This window comes from Jaculus jaculus, chromosome 1, assembly GCF_020740685.1.
Source record: "Jaculus jaculus isolate mJacJac1 chromosome 1, mJacJac1.mat.Y.cur, whole genome shotgun sequence".
Lineage (NCBI taxonomy): Eukaryota > Metazoa > Chordata > Mammalia > Rodentia > Dipodidae > Jaculus > Jaculus jaculus.
In genome coordinates, this window is record NC_059102.1 from 269,976,777 (window position 1) to 269,995,489 (window position 18,713).

At 52.0% G+C, this 18,713-nt stretch overlaps 1 protein-coding gene across 1 annotated transcript in view; it reads left to right on the forward strand.

Moving 5' to 3' along the window:
* The first annotated feature begins 1,693 nt into the window (after positions 1 to 1,693).
* LOC101595443 (c-Maf inducing protein) overlaps positions 1,694 to 18,713 on the forward strand; it is a 231,415-nt gene continuing 214,395 nt past the window's right edge. The window contains exon 1 of the mRNA XM_004659587.3: positions 1,694 to 2,014. Coding sequence (XP_004659644.1) covers positions 1,709 to 2,014 — 306 coding nt within the window. The 5' untranslated portion in view covers positions 1,694 to 1,708. The remainder of the gene's footprint in view (positions 2,015 to 18,713) is intronic.

Below are 18,713 nucleotides of genomic sequence, written 5' to 3' on the forward strand. Positions count from 1 at the left end.
CTGGGGAGATTGCTTCCTTTCCCAGTAAGATGTGAGGACCACTAAGGCCAAAGCCAGCAGGAATCAAAGGACAAAGAGACTTGCAGCGGTGCTCTTCCCCAGATAACTGAGGGGACATTTCCTTAACATTTTTTTTTTCAAAATAGAGGCAGAGAGAGAGAGAGAATGGGAATGTCAGGGCCCTCAGCGACTCCAAGAGAACTCCAGACACTTGCGCCACAATGTGCATCTGGTTTATGTGGGTGCTGGGGAATTGAACCTGGGTCCTTTGGCTTTGCAGGTAGCAGCTTAACCACTAAGCCATCTCTCCAGCCCCTTAATTTTTCTTTGAGACATGGTGTCATATAGACCAGGCTGGCCTCAAATTTGCTATGTAGCTGAGTAGGACTTTGAATTTCTCTTGCCTCTACCCCTACACCTGTGTTTATGTGGTGCTCTGGACTGAACCCAAGGCTTCCCACATTCTAGGCAAGCATTCTACCAACTGTGCTATATCTCCAGCCAGTTCTCTCTCTCTCTCTCTCTCCTTCTTTGTGTGACAAGTTCTCACTCTGTAGAGTAGGGTGGCCTGGAATTGACTATATAGCCTGCACTGGCCTCAAACTCACAGCAATCCTCCTGCCTCAGACTCCTGAGTGCTGGGACTGCAGGTCACCATATCTAGCTTCGAGGGGACCTTTTCATTTACAAGTTAACTCTGCCCCCACCTAGGCAGCCTGGGGTGGGGGTGAGGGAGGGAGTGTGCCGCGGCCGCAGCGGTCCAGCCTCCCTGCCTCCCGTCAGGGCCAAGCTTGGCTGGGGGAGGAGAAGGTGGCACCTGGGCGCACCTCGGCCACGGGACGTGCAGACTGCATTTCCCCGACGGAGTGGCGAGGGGCGCGGGCTTCCGCCGGTTCCCCACACCGGCCTGGGCACAGGCGGGTGCGCGGCTGGCGTGACGTCCCCGGCCCACTGCCCACATTCCGGGCGGAGCTCGGGGCCTGCCGGGGCTCGCCCGCCCCAGCCCCAGCCCCCTTCCCCAAGGGCCGCCCATCCCGTCGGGCCGCGCCCGCCTCCTCCAGGTCCCCGCCCGGCCCGGGCCGCCCGACTCCGCCCGCCAGAGGCCGAAGCCGCCGCGGCCGCCGCCGCCGCCGTTGCCGCCATTGACGTCAGAGGGCGGGCACATGACCCCGCGGGGACCAATCGCGAGGCCGAGCCTCCCGCAATCTCCCCGGCAGCCGGCCGCTGCCCCCGCCCGCTGCACACTCGCGGACGGACGCGGACACACGCATCGCTCAGCGCGGCGGCGCGGGGCCGAGACACGCCCGCGCCCCCTGGCGCCGCCCCCGCCCCGGGCGCCCGCGGTCCCCCTCGCCCGCCGCCCGCGGTCCCCGCCCGCCGGCCGAGCCGAGCAGCCCATCCGCGCCAGCAGCATGCACCCGGACCCGACGAGCTAGGAGGAAGCAACCCCAGGAAGCGCCCGCGCCCGGCCCGGCCCGGCCCGGCCACCCCCGCGGCCGCGCCCCTCCCCGCGGGCGTCCCCCAACCCCACGCCCCCCCACCTTCCCGGGGGGTGGGGGGGTGCGGGCCCGCAGCGGGGGGTCCCCGCCGCCCCGGCCGTAGGACAGCAACCCCCCCCACCTCCACCACCACCACCACCACCACCACCACCACCATCCCCACCGCTCCCCGCGATCGCGCGCGCACGGACGCCCGTCCCGGAGCGGCCATGGATGTGACCAGCAGCTCGGGCGGCGGAGGCGACCCCCGGCAGATCGAGGAGACCAAGCCGCTGCTGGGGGGCGACGTGTCGGCGGCCCCCGAGGGCACGAAGATGATGGGCGCCGTGCCGTGCCGCCGGGCCCTGCTGCTGTGCAACGGGATGAGGTACAAACTGCTGCAGGAGGGCGACATTCAGGTCTGTGTCATCCGGCACCCTCGGACCTTTCTCAGCAAGATCCTCACCTCGAAATTCCTGAGGCGCTGGGAGCCCCACCACCTAACGCTGGCCGATAACAGCCTGGCGTCCGCCACGGTGAGTCGCTCTGCTCGGCGGCGGGCTTCTCCCCGCGCCGTCCTTAACCCCGGGGCCGAGGCACCTCCGCCGGCTTTGCCCGACGCCGGGGCCCGGGGCCTGCCTGTAGTGGAGGGGGTAACGAGCAGGACGCCCCCCCTGTTCCCAGCCCCGTGCGCCAGGCTGGGCTGAAACCTCCCCAGGAGACCCGCCGGGTTACTCGGGGAAGCCCCCTTCGGGTTCTGGAGACTTAGCCCACCCCGGCTGGGTGCTTGGGGACTTGGGCTTCAGAGCCTGCGTTTTCATAGTTGCGACCCTCGGTTAGACTCCGGGGCTGGGCCCTGAGGGTAGGTGTGATTCCCGTTCTGGTAACCGGTGGCCCATTGGGATTTGTGGTACCGGAGGTGGGGGGAAGCACCCCCCAACACACACTTCTTAGGAAAACCTCAAGACCCTCCAGTGCCAAAGAATTTCTCGAACCCTTCCTTTCTGAGCCTTACCCGTCCTTTCTTCTTTTTTTTTTTTTCTTTATCCCCTTCCCGGGCTGGCAGACAAAACTGGGTTCTTTCCGAAAATCTCCTTCGCACGTTGTCAGATTGGAGGGGGGAAGGGGTTGGGGGTCCTGGAACGGTTCGATTCACGCCCAGGGCGGTCGAGTTCTCCGTGGAAGAAGCTGGCCTGTCCAGCCAGCTCTTGCATTGTGTGTAGAGCGTGTGTAAGCATGTTTTGTGGCTGCGGGTCCTATTTTGTTATTGTTATTGTTTTTCACTATATGGTCAGGGCCAGGGCAGCTGGATGAGATGGAGAGGAGAATCCACTGGTCTCATTCTGAAATGGAATCTGCAAATGGTGGCCTTCTTCCTCCTGAGGACAGACAGCTGTGCTGGGGTCCAGGAGGAGAGAGTGGGGGTGGCGGTTAGGGCCTGAACAGGATGCTTTGTGTTTTGAAACAAGGACAGTTTCAAATACAGGCTCTGGCTGGGCCTGAGCGTTGTGGTGGGGGGTTCCATCTTTGTAGGACAGAGGACCCCCCCTCTTGTTCAGAACACCCCCCTGATTCCGGGGCAGCTTCAATACTGTTTACTAAGCACAGTGGGAGAGGGCAGAATCCAACGCCTGCCCACACCTGTGCCAAGAAAACCCAGCCAGGAAACGGTGTCATTTACATGCATGTCACAAATGTGTAGCATGTGTACACATTCCCTCGGCACCTGTGTTCCATTGGTGGTGTGTTACAAGTCGTGACACATGCTCCAAGGAATGGGGAGTGGGAGAAAGTTAGCCTAAACATCCTGCTCTCTGGACCCTACCCCTCAAATCTGTTCCCCGTTGCCCTTTCCTCTCCCAGAGCTTTGAAGCACATGAGGACTTTTATTCTGAATTTTGGATCTGACATGCTTGAAACACCTATTTTTTCTAGGCTGAGGGCACTGTGGTGCAGTATCTGCAGACACCTTTCTGGCAGCCTTGAGGTGGTCCAGTTCTCTACCATCCTAGTACATGTTCTTAAACCCACCTGGACCCATAGGAATCAGCCTTTCTATTTGGTTGACCATCATGGGGGATTTTCAGGTTCAAGAGTCCCTAAATCTGGCTTCATATTTTTATATGGCAGAGTTGGAGGGTCTTACTTGAATTTTTTTTTTTTAATTTTGCCACCCCTCAAAATGAAGGGGAGTTGTTATTGAAAGAGAATGGTTTTGAAGAACAGTGACCTGTAGGAAGGACAGGCCATTTCCTGGTCGTCCTGGGAGACCTGGGAGCATGGCTCTGTAGCTGATCATACTGGTTTGGGGGAGGTTAGTCTTGGAGGCTGGAGCCCCCTCCCCCAAACTTATCTTGGATGCTCAAGATCTTCATTGGAGAGAGAGCCCAAAGGAAGTGGACTTGGAATCCTTAAACAGTCAGAAGCCCCCTTGCCCATCCTGGCAAGACAAGGAGCACTTGATTCTGGTGGTTGGCTCAGGGTTATCTGAGGAACAAGTTTGGTCTTGGCGGAGCCTCCATCTGGCACTAGGAAATGTGGTAAAAGGATCTAGGAGGGAGTGTCCCGTGGGCTAGCATAATCCCATTCCCTGCCTGTCTTCACCTGGTATGGGGGGAATTCATTCAGTTTAACCCTTGCTTTGTGGGAGGTATAGAGGGAGGGCTTCAGGGGCTGTGGGTTGGCTTCCCAGTCCTCAGTGAGTGTGGAGGTGTGGCCACCAGGACTAGGAGCCATGGTCTCTAGGGTGGAGGTAGGGCTAGATTTCCACTAGGGATCTTGTCCCAGGGTGATGTGCCTGGTTGGTGTCCAGGCTCTCTGGGAAGCAGAGGAGCCCTGGGGGGGGGGGGTTCCCAAATGCCTGGGCATTATGTAATCTGTCTGCATTTTATAGTGCGGTCCAAATACTCTATTGAGAAATGTTTAGCCTAAATGAAACAAAGGTGAATTTGAGTGCAATGGGCTTTGCTGTATCCCCTGACCCAGCCTGGAGCTGCCCATGTAGCAGGTTTGTCTCATAGAGGGCCATATTCTTCTACAAAATGTACATCATTTGTATTTGAAACCCAGTGTAGACCCATCTGGTGATTATCCAGTTAATTGTGTGGGCTTCAGGAACTGGACCCAGAGTGATTGATGTGAATTCAAACCAGTAAACAAACCAAATACACTCCTTTGCCCAAACCATCCGCAGTCTGCCTTCGTTGCTTCACCTAACTGAATCCTGACCATAAAGACCCGGCTTCTGGGACCCCCGCCGTGTCAGGCTTGAGTGCAAGGTTTTGGGGGCACCGGGTCCCTCCTGGCAGGAGGCTCTGGCCCTTAGTCAGGACTTCTCTTGGTTTTCTGGGGGGAAAGACCCAAGAAGCTGTCTGTTGTGTTGGGACCCGACACCCCTCCCCTGACCTGACTGTAAACTTTACCCTCTGTGGTGACAGGTCGGAGCTTGCCCTGTGCCTGTCTCTTGGGCCAGTTACTGATTAAATCCTTGCACAGCCAACATTATGCCTGACATGGCTTGTGATAGCTGGCCAGGTTTTATGTGCCCTGTGTTAGCAGACTTTGGATCCGGAAGGCTTGTAAACAAAGGAGGAAGCTCCCCAGCTGCTGTGGGAGGGGATGTAGTGGGGACAGGGGACAGACGGCTCCAGGAAGGGCCCTCCTGCCCACACGTGGTTTGGATTCGGCCAAGGTGCCAGTGCTTTATTCCTCTTTTTCATCTAGACTTCCCTTCCCTGGGCCTTCCTCTTGGTGGCTCTCTGCCCACTGTGGTGTGAGTTGGAATCTCTTGGCCATCCGTCCCTATAGGGCAAGACCAGAATCCATTTTGCCATTCTCATCGCCTGGTTAAATTTGATCACCTGCTAGACATGTTTGTCCCGGGCTTTGTTTGTAGCCTTTGTTTCCTCTGCGCCAAAGAAATACAGCGAGCTGCTTACCTTTCATTTCATGTTACTGTTTAAAAAAACTAGGCACACGCTGTTTCCCAGTGGTGGGTTTAATCCACAAAGTCCTTTCTTTCTTCATTTATTGAGCAGGGATTGGGGTGCGGGGACAGTGGTATTCTGCTCCCCCAGAGCCACCTTTTGCATTTTCACTATTGAAATGTCACTGGGTATCTGGTCAGGGATGGGAGGGAAAAACTACCTTCGTTCCTGCCTGTTTCTTTGGTCTGGTATTTCCTCCTGGGAGCATTCTCCTCTGAACTTGTACTTTGTTTAGCTAATGCTTTGGAGACCTACTGTGTGCCATGTTCCCAGCTGAGCTTCACCTCCAGATGCGGGGGTGGTGGTGGTGGTAAGGGGACAGGGAGTGGGGTGGGTGGGACAGGGTGGGAGGGTCGGGGGATTCTCCTTGATAATTACAACTCCCACCCTTCAGCGCTCCCATCCTCATTTCTTAGCACATGCACATACCGTGTTAATTGTTCATTATTGTTACATACATTTCCCCTCTGTGTGCGTGTCCTTCCTACCTTTGAGGATTTGTTGTTTCTTCTGACATTTAGTGAATACTTTTAACATCGCAGGATTTTGGAGTGCATTGGATGCTTCCTAGATAAGTGGTGTGCTTGTGGAGGGGAAGGGGAGCCTCAGGGGAGAGAGAGAGCACACCCACATTTTCTGCAGACCGCCATCATGTCCAGAGAAAGGATGTTCTTTCTGGCCACTGGGTGTCTGTTCAGGTGGTACATGGCTCGCTGTGTCAGTCTGGCAGCCCAGGTGCCTGTCAGCTGCAGGCCTTGACCCCAGGTGACTCGTGCGTGGCCCCACCTACTTCTTGGTGTTGCCCCTGACCAAAGGGGAGGGTGCTGAATCAGTTCAGGGGGAGTCCTGGAGCTGAATCATCTCAGAGTGTCCCAGGCCACCTCATCTCTGGCCACATCCCCTTCCAGTCCCCCCAAGGGAAGTGGCTTGGTGTTTCATTGGAATAGCTACTTGAGATGGACCAGTTATGTCTTTGATTAAAAGATTAAATGTGATTAAGCAGTGCAGCCTGGCTTTGGGGCAGAACAAACTTGGGGTTTGTTGTCACATGGTTCCTGGGCTGAATTCTGAGGTTAACAGCTTCCTGGTTGTGTGACTTTGGGCACATTGATTTCACTTGATGGACCTTGAGTTTTCTGTGTGTAGGGTAGCAATATCACCTCATTTGTAATAGGACAGTGATAATTCAGATAAGCGCCTTCCAGTATAGTCAGTGCACAGAGGGTATATGACAGTGACAATATGCTAATTCTTATTTTTCTTATTTTCCTAAGACAGCCTTAGGAGGTTCCATGTACCTGGAGGGTCCTTGCTGTTTAACCAGGGGTGGTCTCTGGGCCAGTTCCCTGAGATATGCAGAGTTCCTAGGAAAGCTGGGTATTGGCAATGTATTTGTGGCCATGAGATTATTGAAGGTAGTTTAAGGGAAATCCTTCAAGTGGTACTTAACAAACATAAAGATTGTTTTGTTTTGTTTAGAGGCAGGGTCTAACTCTAGAGCCCAAGGTAACCTGGAATGTAGTCTAGCCCAGGCTGGCCTCAAACTCATGGTGAGCCTCCTGTCTCAGCCTTCCAAGTGCTGGGGTTAAAGACAAATGCTCCATGCCTAGCTCAAGAATTTTCTTCAAAAAAAGGGGGAGGAGGGTTTGAGAGATAGCTTGGTGGTTAAAGCGCTTGCCTGCAAAGCCTAAGGACCCATGTTTGGCTCCCTAAGTCCCACATAAGCCAGACACACAAATGATGAAGCACGTCAGTTCACACATGCGCAGAAGGGGACACCCGCACATGGGGCTTGGTTGCAGTGGCTTGGAGGCCCTGGCGTGCCAATTCTTTCTTCTTCCTGCCCTCTTGCATTAAAAAACAAAAACAAAACAACAACAGCCAGTCTGTTGTGCTTGCCTCAGATTTTTTTTTTTCTTTTTTAATAAAATATTTTATGCTAGCCAGATGTGGTGGCGCACGCCTTTGATCCCAGCACTCAGGAGGCAGGGGTAGGAGGATCACCATGTGTTCGAGGCCACCCTGAGACTACAGAGTGAATTCGAGGTCAGCTTGAGCTAAAGTGAGAAAAATCAAAAACAAAACAAAAAAAATTATTTGAGATAGAGAGGCTAGGAAGGAGAGAGAGAGAGAGAAAGAGAGAACGAGAATGGACATTGGTGCACCAGGGCCTGAAGCCACAGCAAACGAACTCCACACACATGCACCACCGTGTGCACCTGGCTTACGTGGGTACTGAAGAATCAAACCTGGGTCCTTAGGCTTCTTAGGCCAGTGCCTTAGTTGCTAAGCTGTCTTCCCCAGCCCGAATTTCTTTCTATACTTGAATTCAATTGTATGATAAAGGGGTTGAGGAGATAGCTCTGTAGGTGAGAGCGCTTACTGTGCAAACATGAGGGCCTGAGTTCAATCCCCCGAGCCCATGTCAAAGGGCTAGGTGTGGCCACACACACTTCTAACTTCAGCAATGAGGGGGGCAGAGAGAGGGTAATAACTGGGCTCCTTGGTCAGCCAGTCTGAGCAAAAGCAGCAGCTCTGGGTTGAAAGACAGACTGTCTCAAGGAAATAATGCAGAAGAACAGTTGAGCAGGATGCCCACTAGTCTTCTTCAGCCTGTGCCTGTGTGCTCACAGAGACCATGAGCATCTGCACACACATGTACACATACCACATATACTGCACCCCCCTCAACATAATGAAGTTGAAGCTCCTATTTTTTTTTTTTTGAGGTAGGGTCTCACTCTAGTCCAGGCTGACCTGGAATTCACTATGGAGTCTCAGGGTGGCCTCGAACTCATGGCAGTCCTCTTACCTCTGCCTCCTGAGTGCTGGGGTTAAAGGCGTGCGCCACCATGCCCCGCTGAAGCTCCTATTTTATCCCTTTGTGGGTATCCTTTACGAGAAACACTGCTGCCCATTTTGTGGGTATCCTTGCAGACATGGATACACATGTATCTCCATTGTGGGCATGCATACACGGCTCGATGCTGTTACTGCTCCTTGGGTGCTGTGTTTGGAGATCAGTTAAGGTCCACATATATGTGACTATCCTTTTCCTTTTTAACTGTTGCATAGTTTCCTCATATTGAGGCACACTGTAATAATATGGGTAGATCAGTCCTGTGCTCCTGGACATTTAGGTTAGTTCCAGTTGTTTGATATTTCAGATAAGACCCTTTTTGTCTTTATTAGTGGCTTTAAAAAAACACTTTATTTTTATTTATTTATTAGAGAGAGAGAGAGCGAGAGGGGCAGAAAAGAGAGAATGGGCGTGCCAGGACTTCCAGCTGTTGCAAATGAAGTCCAGATGCATGTGCCACCTTGTGCATCTGGCTTATGTCGGTTTTGGGGAATTGAACCTGGGTGCTTTGGCTTTGTGGGCAAGCACCTTTACGTCTAAGCCATCTCTCCAGCCCTATTAGTGGCTTTGTTTCTGTTTTGACAGTTGGACTGTCTACTTGCTTCCTTAGGAGGGGAAAGCATGCTTCAGTCTGGCAACCCAGGGAGCTCCCCTCCCCCCACACCCACCCCTGCCCCCATAGTCTGGGGTCAGCCCTACTTGGAGTTGAATGAACACAGATGAATTGGGGCTCTGATAATGACACCTATCTCCAACCTGAGAACAAGGGTCTGAGCTACTCTACCTGAGAGAGTGCTCATACTTCCTGCTTTCCCCTGGATGGAAGCCCCCCTGGTCGAGAAGGTGTATGTGTGTCTGTGTGTGTGAATTTCTCTCCCAATGTGTTCCGCAGCCAGTGCAGGGGGACTGTGCACATTTTACAAAGGTTGCCTCCTTCCCAGCAGAGGCCTGAAAGCACTGAGTTGGGTTTGCCTGTGTGTGTATGTGAGGGAGGCTCCTGTTGTTACCTAGGCAAGGAGGATTACAGAGGGAAGACTTCTGAGGTTGAAGTTAGTACCCACCTTCAGAATTCACCTCCTTACCTCCACCACGTGTGAAGCCATTCCATGGGGTGAGGTAGGATGGGGTGTATCTGTGTGTGTGTGTGTTTAGAGACAGGTGAGCTGGAAGCCTGCTTTTGCAACTTCCCAGATGGCCCCTTATCTGTAAAGGAAGGATTATAGGGACTTCCTTTTAGCCTTGATGTCAGGGTTAAGGGAGGCAAGGCCTGCCATCTACTCATGCATTCATTCAACAGATAAATACCACTGTCCTGGGCCCTTGGAAGACAGTAAACAATGAGGCAGGCAAATACACTACCTGATGACAGGCAGAGTGGAGAAAAGAATGCCGATAGGAGACTGTGAGAGCCTGCTGCTTCCTTCAGAGTGGTCTGGGAAGATGAGACATCACTATCTGGGGGAGAACATTCCAGGTAGAGGGAAGGGCAAGTGCAAAGGCCTCAGGGCTAGACAGGGGTTTGGCAGTCACTGGCTCACTAGGCCAGCATCTACTACATGCTCTGCAGCTGCTTTCCCCTGTTCTTCAGGAGCTGTCTTCTATTTAAAAAAAAAAAAAAAAAAATCCAGTGGCCTGGTTTTGGTGGTGCGTGCCTGTGACCCCAGTGCTTACAAGCCTGAGGCAGGAGGATTGCCACCGTTATCTTGGGCTACATACCAAAACTGTCTCAAAACCAAACCAAACCAAACCAAAACAAAAGCCAGTCTGCATGCTAGAATGTTCTAGATACTAGGAATATAGGCACTTACTTGCCCTAGAAGTTTCCCTTAGTGCTTCTGCCGTGTGTTTCTTCTTTTTTTCCTAATAAAGAGCAAAGAACAGCTTTGTAGGAGTTCTTTAAGAGGCTCTTAGGTTACCCAACTAGCAGAACATTTGAAACCCAGCTCCCTTGATTCACTAGCTTCCAGGGATTCCAGACTCGTTTGATTTACCTGTAGCAAAGCCAGTGGGGATGGGCTGATGGGAAGTGTATGGTCGCAAGACCCTTTGGGATGACTCAGCCATGGTGTTGGGTCACCCCCATCTCTGCCTGCAGCGTGGCCTTTGTTTCTGTTTCCAGGCTGCTATCAGCAGTGAGAATTAGGCTGGGGGAGGGCCATGGAGTCAGGCAGGTGAGCTGGCCACCTCAGTCCCCAGGTGGGCGGGCCTGGCCTGTAGGAGTGAGCCTGGGAAGCAGGAGCTCCCTGGGGTTGAGCTGGCTGGGTCCTGCTAGGAGAGGTTATGTGTAGGGAACAGACACCTGGACTTGGGTTGGCTTTCTTGGGTGTCCTGGGTCTGTCCCAAGTTCTCTAGAGGCGAAGCATTCCTGAAAATAGGAGGTCTGGCTTCCCTGATCCTTCTTTTGTGTTCTGAAAAATGCACTTATTAATGTGAGGACAGGTTGGGAGATGGAGCCGGGTGCATGCAGAGGTGCTAGGTCCGCCAGGGTGGGCTCGCTGCTTACAAACAGCTCACCTCCATGCCTTCTGTCTTTACCTGGTGTTGTCTGTCTTGCTTATCACAGTCCTGCAGGAGTCTTTGGAGTCTCAAGTGCTGTAGTAGTCTGTTCCATTTGATATTGTAGGTACCTGGGTTCCTTTGCACCAGGCTTTCTCCTCTGTGGCAGTGGTGGGACAGAAGAGCTGAAGGACCTTAGGCCTGGTCCTTCCATCTCGGCTAGCACTCAGCTTAGTATAGGTGAAGCTGGGACATGCATTTCATATCTGTGTCTGGCAATCAGGTGTGCTGGAACACACCTGTAATCCTAGCACTTGGGAGTCTGAGAATCATAAGTTTGAGGCCCATTTGGGCTAAAGATAGAGACCCTGTCTCAAGCAAAACAACAGAACAAAACACAATACAATGAAATGAAATGGGCTGGGAGATGGCTCAGTGAATAAAGTGCTTGCTACATAAGCATGAGGATCTGAGTTCTGCTTCCAAGAACCTATATACAGCTGGACTCTGTAGTGTGAGCTTTGATAATCTGGGCACATCCATGGTGAGAAGGGAGAAGAGACTGGAGAGTCCTCAGGAAGCTTATGGGCCAGCGAACAAGGAGAGACACCACATCAAACAAGGTGGAAGGCGAGGACCGAAACCTGAAGTTGGCTTTGGACTTCCACATGTGTGCGCATGTGTGTGTGCTCACATACCCACACCCCAAAACAAACAGCAAAGCACAGAATGATGTGTGTCCAGGAGGAAGAAAGCTTGTGGGAAGTGGTGGCTAACCCCGTGCCAGGTTCCTTAGCATGCAGCAGTGGGCCTGTGTCCCCATGGTACCGACAGCATTGCTGTTTCTCTGACCCTTAAAAAAAAAAGACCTTGTCTTTGAGGCAGGCAGCAGGGTGGGACATTTGCCATCTTCTCTGGTAGGGAATAATGGGAGACCTTGCTGTGAGACAGAAAGTGAGGTGCTCAGATGCAGTAACAGTTTGCATTTGCCTAGCGTGTGCTGGGGACTGTGCTCCCCTGATTTTCATAACTGCCCTGTGGCATAGCATCATGACTCCTGCTTCACAGATGCCACAGCGAAGGCAAAGATCAGTAGAGATGGACTCAACCCAGTAATCAGTGAGTATCTTAGGTGCTGTGGTTGCAGAGTAAGTGCCCAGGTATTGTCCTCTAGAGTGCATACCTAGGCACTGAGCTCACAGAGTGAGCACCCTGGGCACTGTGCTTGCAGCATGGGTACTCAGGTACTGAGCTCACAGAGCAAACACCCTGGGCAGCACGCTCGCAGCATGAGTACTCAGGTACTGGGCTCACAGAGTGAGCACCCTGGGCAATGTGCTTGCAGCGTGGGTGCTCAGGTAGTGACCTCACAGAGGGAACACCCTGGGCACTGTGCTTGCAGAGTAAGTGCCTAGGCATTGGGCTCCCAGAGTGTGTGCTCAGGTACATGCTTGCAAAATACCAGTCTTTCCTCCCAAAAGGCTCCTAAGAAAAGGGTGTGTCATAAATGACAGTGCACTCTGGGCCTTGGCATATGCCCTCAGAAGTTTGTACTTCGTCCTACTGTTTGGGGGAGGATTCTGTGTTGTCCTTGATGTGGGTAGTTTCAGTAAGGCCTTTATAGGAGAGGCACCTTTGGGTCTACTGGTGGGCCTGGTGGCGAAGGGATGGTGGGTCACGGGTGGAGTGGAGAGAGGGCCCGGTGTGCACAGGGTAGGGGTCCAAGGGCAGCAGCATGTTCTAGGAGGCCACATAGTTCATGTGTGGACATGAGTGCAGGCAAAAGATGAAGGAAGGGCTGGCTGGCCTGGGCCAAGTCCACCCACAACTGAAGGATTGAGTGTGTCGTGCATTCGAGCAGGGAGGGCCTGATAGTGCCCCTTCATGAGATGCATGGGGTCTGCCACACGGAGGGACTAAGGGCGCCCTGACATGGAAACCTCAGGACTCCAGGCAGCTTTGAGTCACCAGGGCCAGGCAATACCTCACCCTTGTGGCCGTGCAGCAGCCACATTAGGTGTTCCTGTTTCCTTTTGCCAGCACTGTGCTAGGCAGTCACATTGGGGACTCCTACAACCCTGTTGTCCTCTCCATCATACAGTGCGGGAAAATGAGGCACTGCCTCCCCAGCAGACCTCTGGATGGATGGGTGGATAGATGAATGGGAGAGTGGATGGATGAATGAAAACAAATGAGGCTTACTTGCTTTCTAATCTGGGAGCCCTTTCCTTGAAAAGGGACTGGCCACACAGGCGAGGACCACATTCACACCTGCAGCCCTTCATAGGCCTTCAGTGCTGCAGCCATAGAAGAGGGTACGGACAGCATGTCTGACAGGCTGCCCTGTGTGCTCTGCACCACCCAGAGGACCCCAACATACTGCCTACAGTGGTCACAAGGAGTCCTTGTCACAGTGGCACGAGACGCCTGGCGGGCTTTCTAGCATTTAGTTCCCTTGCACCACCTGTGGCTCCTGGACTCTCCTGTCCTTCTTGAGGTACTGAAGAGAGGAGATCCAGGCCAGCCCCCCTTAGGCTATAGCCAGGACAGGAGATGGGTGGGCACCTTGCAGGTGATCCAGGGTGGTAGAGCACTCTGCCTTGTTTCTGCAGTGGAGGAAATACATAGAGTTGCTGGTGGTTGGGGAAGGGCTGACTCCTGGAAAGGGGAACAATGACTTGTTGACATCTGTCTTGCCATTCTGCTGTTAAGGCTTGCTTCAAAGGCAAAAAAAAAAAAAAAAAAAAAAGAGACTGAGGAAGCGGCTGGCCTAGGAGCCAGCAAGCCAGACAGACCCCCTCCCCCAGCTATGTGAGATCACATGTCCAAGATGGAGCAGATGATGGCCCCTGCGTGACAGTCATACTTTCTTCAACTGTACTCAGTCCTTTCATCACATTTGTGTATTAACGTTGCACTAGCCCCATAAGTAGCAGGGGAAACTGAGACCTTGAGAAGTTAGGGTTACACAAGTGACACCCAGACAACCTGGCTCTGAAGCCAGTGGCCTCCAAATGCTGTGATGACTCCACAGGACCCTGGCAGCAAGGACTGAGTCACCAGCAAGGCACCGATAACAGCAGCTTCCCTTACACAGCATTTCCTGTGTGCCATGCCCTTCCTATGGATGAACACTCTGTAATCCGTCCTTGCAATGCCTGGGTTAGGTGGTGCTGTTGTGGTCCCCATTTTACAGATGAACAAATGAGGCCCAGAGAGTCATGGTCACATGACTACCTGCTCACTCCAGAGCACAGCTGTGCACACTAAGGGTCAAGAGCAGAGTGTCATACAGGCCCAATGTGTTCGGCCCCATGCTGAAAAGGGGACGGTGGACAGCATGGGGGTTTTGTTTATATTTTTAAATATTATTTATTAATTTATTAGAAGGGGGAGAGGGAGAGAATGGCACGCCAGGGTCTCTAGCCACTACAAACGAACTCCAGATACATTGTCAATGTCATTTGCCAATGTTGCCACCTTGTGCATCTGGCTTATATGGGACCTGAAGAATCGAACCTGGATCCTTAGGCTTCACAGGCAAGCATCGTAACTGCTACGCCATCTCTCCAGCCCAGCATGGGAGTTTTAGTTGGGGGTGTGGAGTCTCAGGGAGCTCGGGGTCTGCATCTGAAATCCCATCATCTTCTTGCAGTCATGGAAGAAGGTTGCTTCTTGCCTGCCTCTGACTCTGGGACAGCCAGTCAGCCTTGTAGAACCTGTTTCTTAAGTTAGGACTTAGAAGCTGTCCCATCTCAGCTTGCTGTGATGTCTTGACCATGACTAGGGTATAAAGTCCAGTGCCCTCACCTGCTCACTGCCTCTGGCCTAAACATCTCTTACCTCTCAGCCTTAGCATGCCTCTTCATTCTGTTGGGAACATCTCTCTGCTACCTTGGTGGGTTTTAAGGGCCACCTTCCCTGGTTGGAGTGGACTTGTTCCCCTGTATGTGACACTTCCCCAACTGGGGAAAAAAGTCTCTCCATGTCCATCTTCTCTACCAGCTGTTCAACTCTCTCCACTCATAAGACCAAAGCAAAAACAGCTTCACATGGATGAGGACGATCTTGAGAAATAAAGGAGGAAAAACATTCCCCACAGGCCTAGCACCCAGCAGGGAGCCACGTCACCATCTTGAGGTAGCCACCTGCGCTCCGTGCTATGGGCACCACTTCTCTTTCCCACATGAGTCCCTGTGACCAACAGGGACACAGCGCAGGACTGGGCCTTACTCTTCATGGTGTCTCATTTCTAAGGATATCACACCAGCTCACAGTGTCTCACTTGGCCCTGTGACCATGCGGCCCAGTCATCTCTGGGTTGGGTGCTGCCTGTGTGCTATAGTATCTGAGCAGCATCTCTGGCCTTGACCTACTAGAAGCCACCATTCTGCTCCCCCAAAGTTTGCCATTGTTGCCACATATTCCCAGTGGGTTGCAGCTCCTCTGGTTAAGAATCAACAGGTTCTGTCTGGAGAGATGGCTTAGTGGTTAAATGCTTGCCTATGAAGCCTAAGGATCCTGGTTCGAGGCTCGATTCCCTAGGACCCACGTTAGCCAGATGCACAAGGGGGTGCACACATCTGAAGTTCATTTGCAGTGGCTGAAAGCCCTGGTGCTCCCATTCTCTCTTTCTGTCTCTCTCTGTCTCTCTTTCTCTCCCTCCTTCCCTCTGTTGCTCTCAAATAAGTAAAAATAAACAAAAAAAAAACAACAAAAAAAAAACCCAACAGGTTCATTCATGAATGGTCACCCTACCTGTGAGATGCTTATTCCAGAGCACCTTACCCATGGCAGAGCTGGGAGCTTCGGATCCCACCCTGTTTCTTTGTTTGTTTGCTTTTGCTTTTAAAAAAATATTTTATTTATTTATTTTTATTATTTTTTCTTTTCAAAATTTTTTTATTAACAAGTTCCATGATTATGAGAAAAATCCCTTGGTAATGTCCTCCCTGTCCCCACTTTCCTCTTTTAATTAATTTATTTTTAGAGAGAGAGAGAAAGAAAGAGAATGGGCATGCCAGAGCCTCTAGCCACTGCAAATGAACTCCAGATGCATGCACCCCCTCATGCATCTGGCTTACGTGGGTCCTGGGGAATTGAACCCGGTTCCTTCGGCTTCACAGGCAAACGCCTTAACTGCTGAGCCATTTATTTCCCTAGCCCTGCTTTTGATTTTTTGAGGTAGGGTCTTGCTCTAGCCTAGCTGACCTGGAATTCAGTGTAGTCTCAGGTTGGACTCAAACTCATAGTGATCCTCCTACCTCTGCCTCCCTTGTGCTGGAATTGAAGGCCTGGCCTCCCACCTTGTTTCTTGAGTACTGGGTCTGGGATGCTGATGAGGACTGTGGGGATAGCAAAGATAGCTCCTTTAACCCTGGCCTTTGTGGTGTGGAGCCTAGAGCTGGTAAGAGCATTCAAAGGCATCCCCACCTTTGCTCCCTCCTAGTGACCTACTGCTGTCCCTGCCTTGGCTGATGACTCAGCAGTTCAGAGAGCTGAGTTGTTGAAAAAAAGAATTGCTCATACCAATAAAAAGAGTGAGACAAAGGAGAATTAGCATTTGAAAGTTTGGTGTGGGGATGGCCATAGGAAGGAGAGGGAGTAGCTAAGGAAGGTGGCCCCCACTCAGGTTTCCAAAAAAGACCATTAGGTTGGACCTGATGGTGTAGGCCTGTCATCCCAGCTACTTTGGAGGCTAAGGCAAGAGAATGGAAAGTTCAAGGTCAGCTGGACAACTTAGACCTATCTCAGCAAAGCAAAACAAGGTTTTGTTTGTAGAACACTTGCCTAGTATGCTTCAGGCTCTGGGTCCCATCCCCAATACGGCTGCTTGATTCGCACCCTACCCAGGCAGCAGTGGGCTGTCTTTGAGGCCTAACTGTATTGTACCACAAAAGAAAGGACAACTTTCTGGAGTTGTGGGTGGGTCTTGTGAGGCTCCATAAAAGCTAGGGAGCTAGCTGTGCAGAGGAGTGGTCTGGGGTTCTTTGGTGTCCCCTGGGCTGTGGCAGCAATGGACCGCCTCTGTATAACTCCACCCCCTATCTGTCTTGCTTATTGTCTGTGTAGGGCTCATCCTGCCCAGCCACCTTGGGCAGTCTTACTTGAAGAGGTCTATTGTGGAATACAGTCCTCTGGACAGGGGACATGGCTATTACCATCTTAATCAGAGAAACTGTAATTACCTAAGTGAGATCCTTACTGGATCAGAACTGTTAGCAGTCTCTGGTGGAGGAGACCAGGGGAGGGCTCCCAGCTATTACTCCTTCCTGCCTTCCAGCTGCACATGGGGGGGGGGGGTGCTAGAGGGTACAGAACGTGGAAGGTGAACTGAACGGGGGAGCTCAATCTGTGTAGCCATGGGGAAGTCATCACCTCTGCTGGGTGGGACTTTACAGGAGGGAATCATTCATGCTCCTATAGCAAGCCCAATAAACTCATTTGGCTGATTAAGCTAGATGAGTGAAATTGTTTTTTTTTTTTGGTCTGCTTTTGGTATCCTGTGTGGGTTAAGTAGATGACTGTTCATGTGTGCCCATGAAATCTCACTAAACAAGGCCTGTTTGGGGATTGGGTGTGGGAGCGCAGAATGCTCTGTGTGGCACTAGAGACCCTTCTTGCTCAAACTAGGGATTCTGTCAATGGCACACTCCTCAGGCCAGGTTTTCTGAGTGCTGCCCACTGCGTGTGGTTTTGGATTTAGATTTTTCATGTTAGCTCATCTGCTTGGAGGTACCAGCTCTTAGTTCTTCCCTGTATGCTGGAGAGAGAGGAGCTATCTCCCAAGGCTCAGGGAGTAAGGGCTGGTGGTCAATGCTTCTATCACTGCCTCCAGCGTTGTGGTTCTCACTTCTGCCCCATTAGGACTGCTCATGTGACTAGCGTTTTGTGTAATTGTTAACTTGAAGGTAGGTTTAGGTCAGTCTGGGCCTTTGAACGAATGTAGTGGCTTGATGGAGGAGCTGTGAAGGGACAGAAAAGTCCCTCGGTTTTCTTGGAGCCTCCTGCCATGTCTGGTGACTCCTGTATGTAAGGTGTGTGCTTGAGCTCATGCTGGGACCCCAGGCTATTGGATCTGGCCCACATCCTTGTCCCAGGTCCTAATTCAAGCCATCAGGTCCCCAATTTGAGCAGGATGGAGCTGCTAGGAGAATTAAAATTATTGCTGTGGGTTTCACCTCTGCTTTCAAGCAGCTGTGCTGGAAAATAAGATTTTGATCTTAGAAAATATGATTTAAAAATGGAATTGAAAGTTGCTTTTATTTTCTAAACAATATTGCCTGTGACACATATGCTGGATCCCAATGGTGGCCTTGGTGGGAGTGAGCCACTGCCTGCTATCTGGTGCACACCTAGGTCTGTTATCTGACCTTCCATGGGGGGGTGCTCTTCCCACTTGCAGCTGCAGAGTCCACATCACCCTCAGAAAGCCATCCTCTCCTTTGGATACTTTTCACATGCTCTGCACATGCCTTAGTCAGCTATCCTTTAATTAAAGTTTGCTCCAGTGTCTGTCCAGGGAGCACCAGGAGCTTGGGGAGGAGTTGTTTCAGGCCCAGTGTGGTGAGAGTGCATGGCCTGAGGCGTGTCCTAGGCTCCTGTGAACATTTGCCCTTTTGTAGAAAAATGAGTGGTGATAGGCTAGGAAGATAGCCCAGCGGGTAAACTGCTGCTTGCTGTGCCAGCATGAAGACTCAAGTTTGGATCTCCAGTTATCACATAAAAATGCTGCCAGATGTGGTCATTTACACCTGTAATCTCAGGGCTTGGTAGGTAGAGACACAATATCTGGGGCTGTCTAGATAGTCTAGCAGAATTGGTGAGCCCTAGGTTCAATGAGAGACCCCATTTCATGGAACAAGTTGGAGAGCTGCTGAGAAAAACACCCAG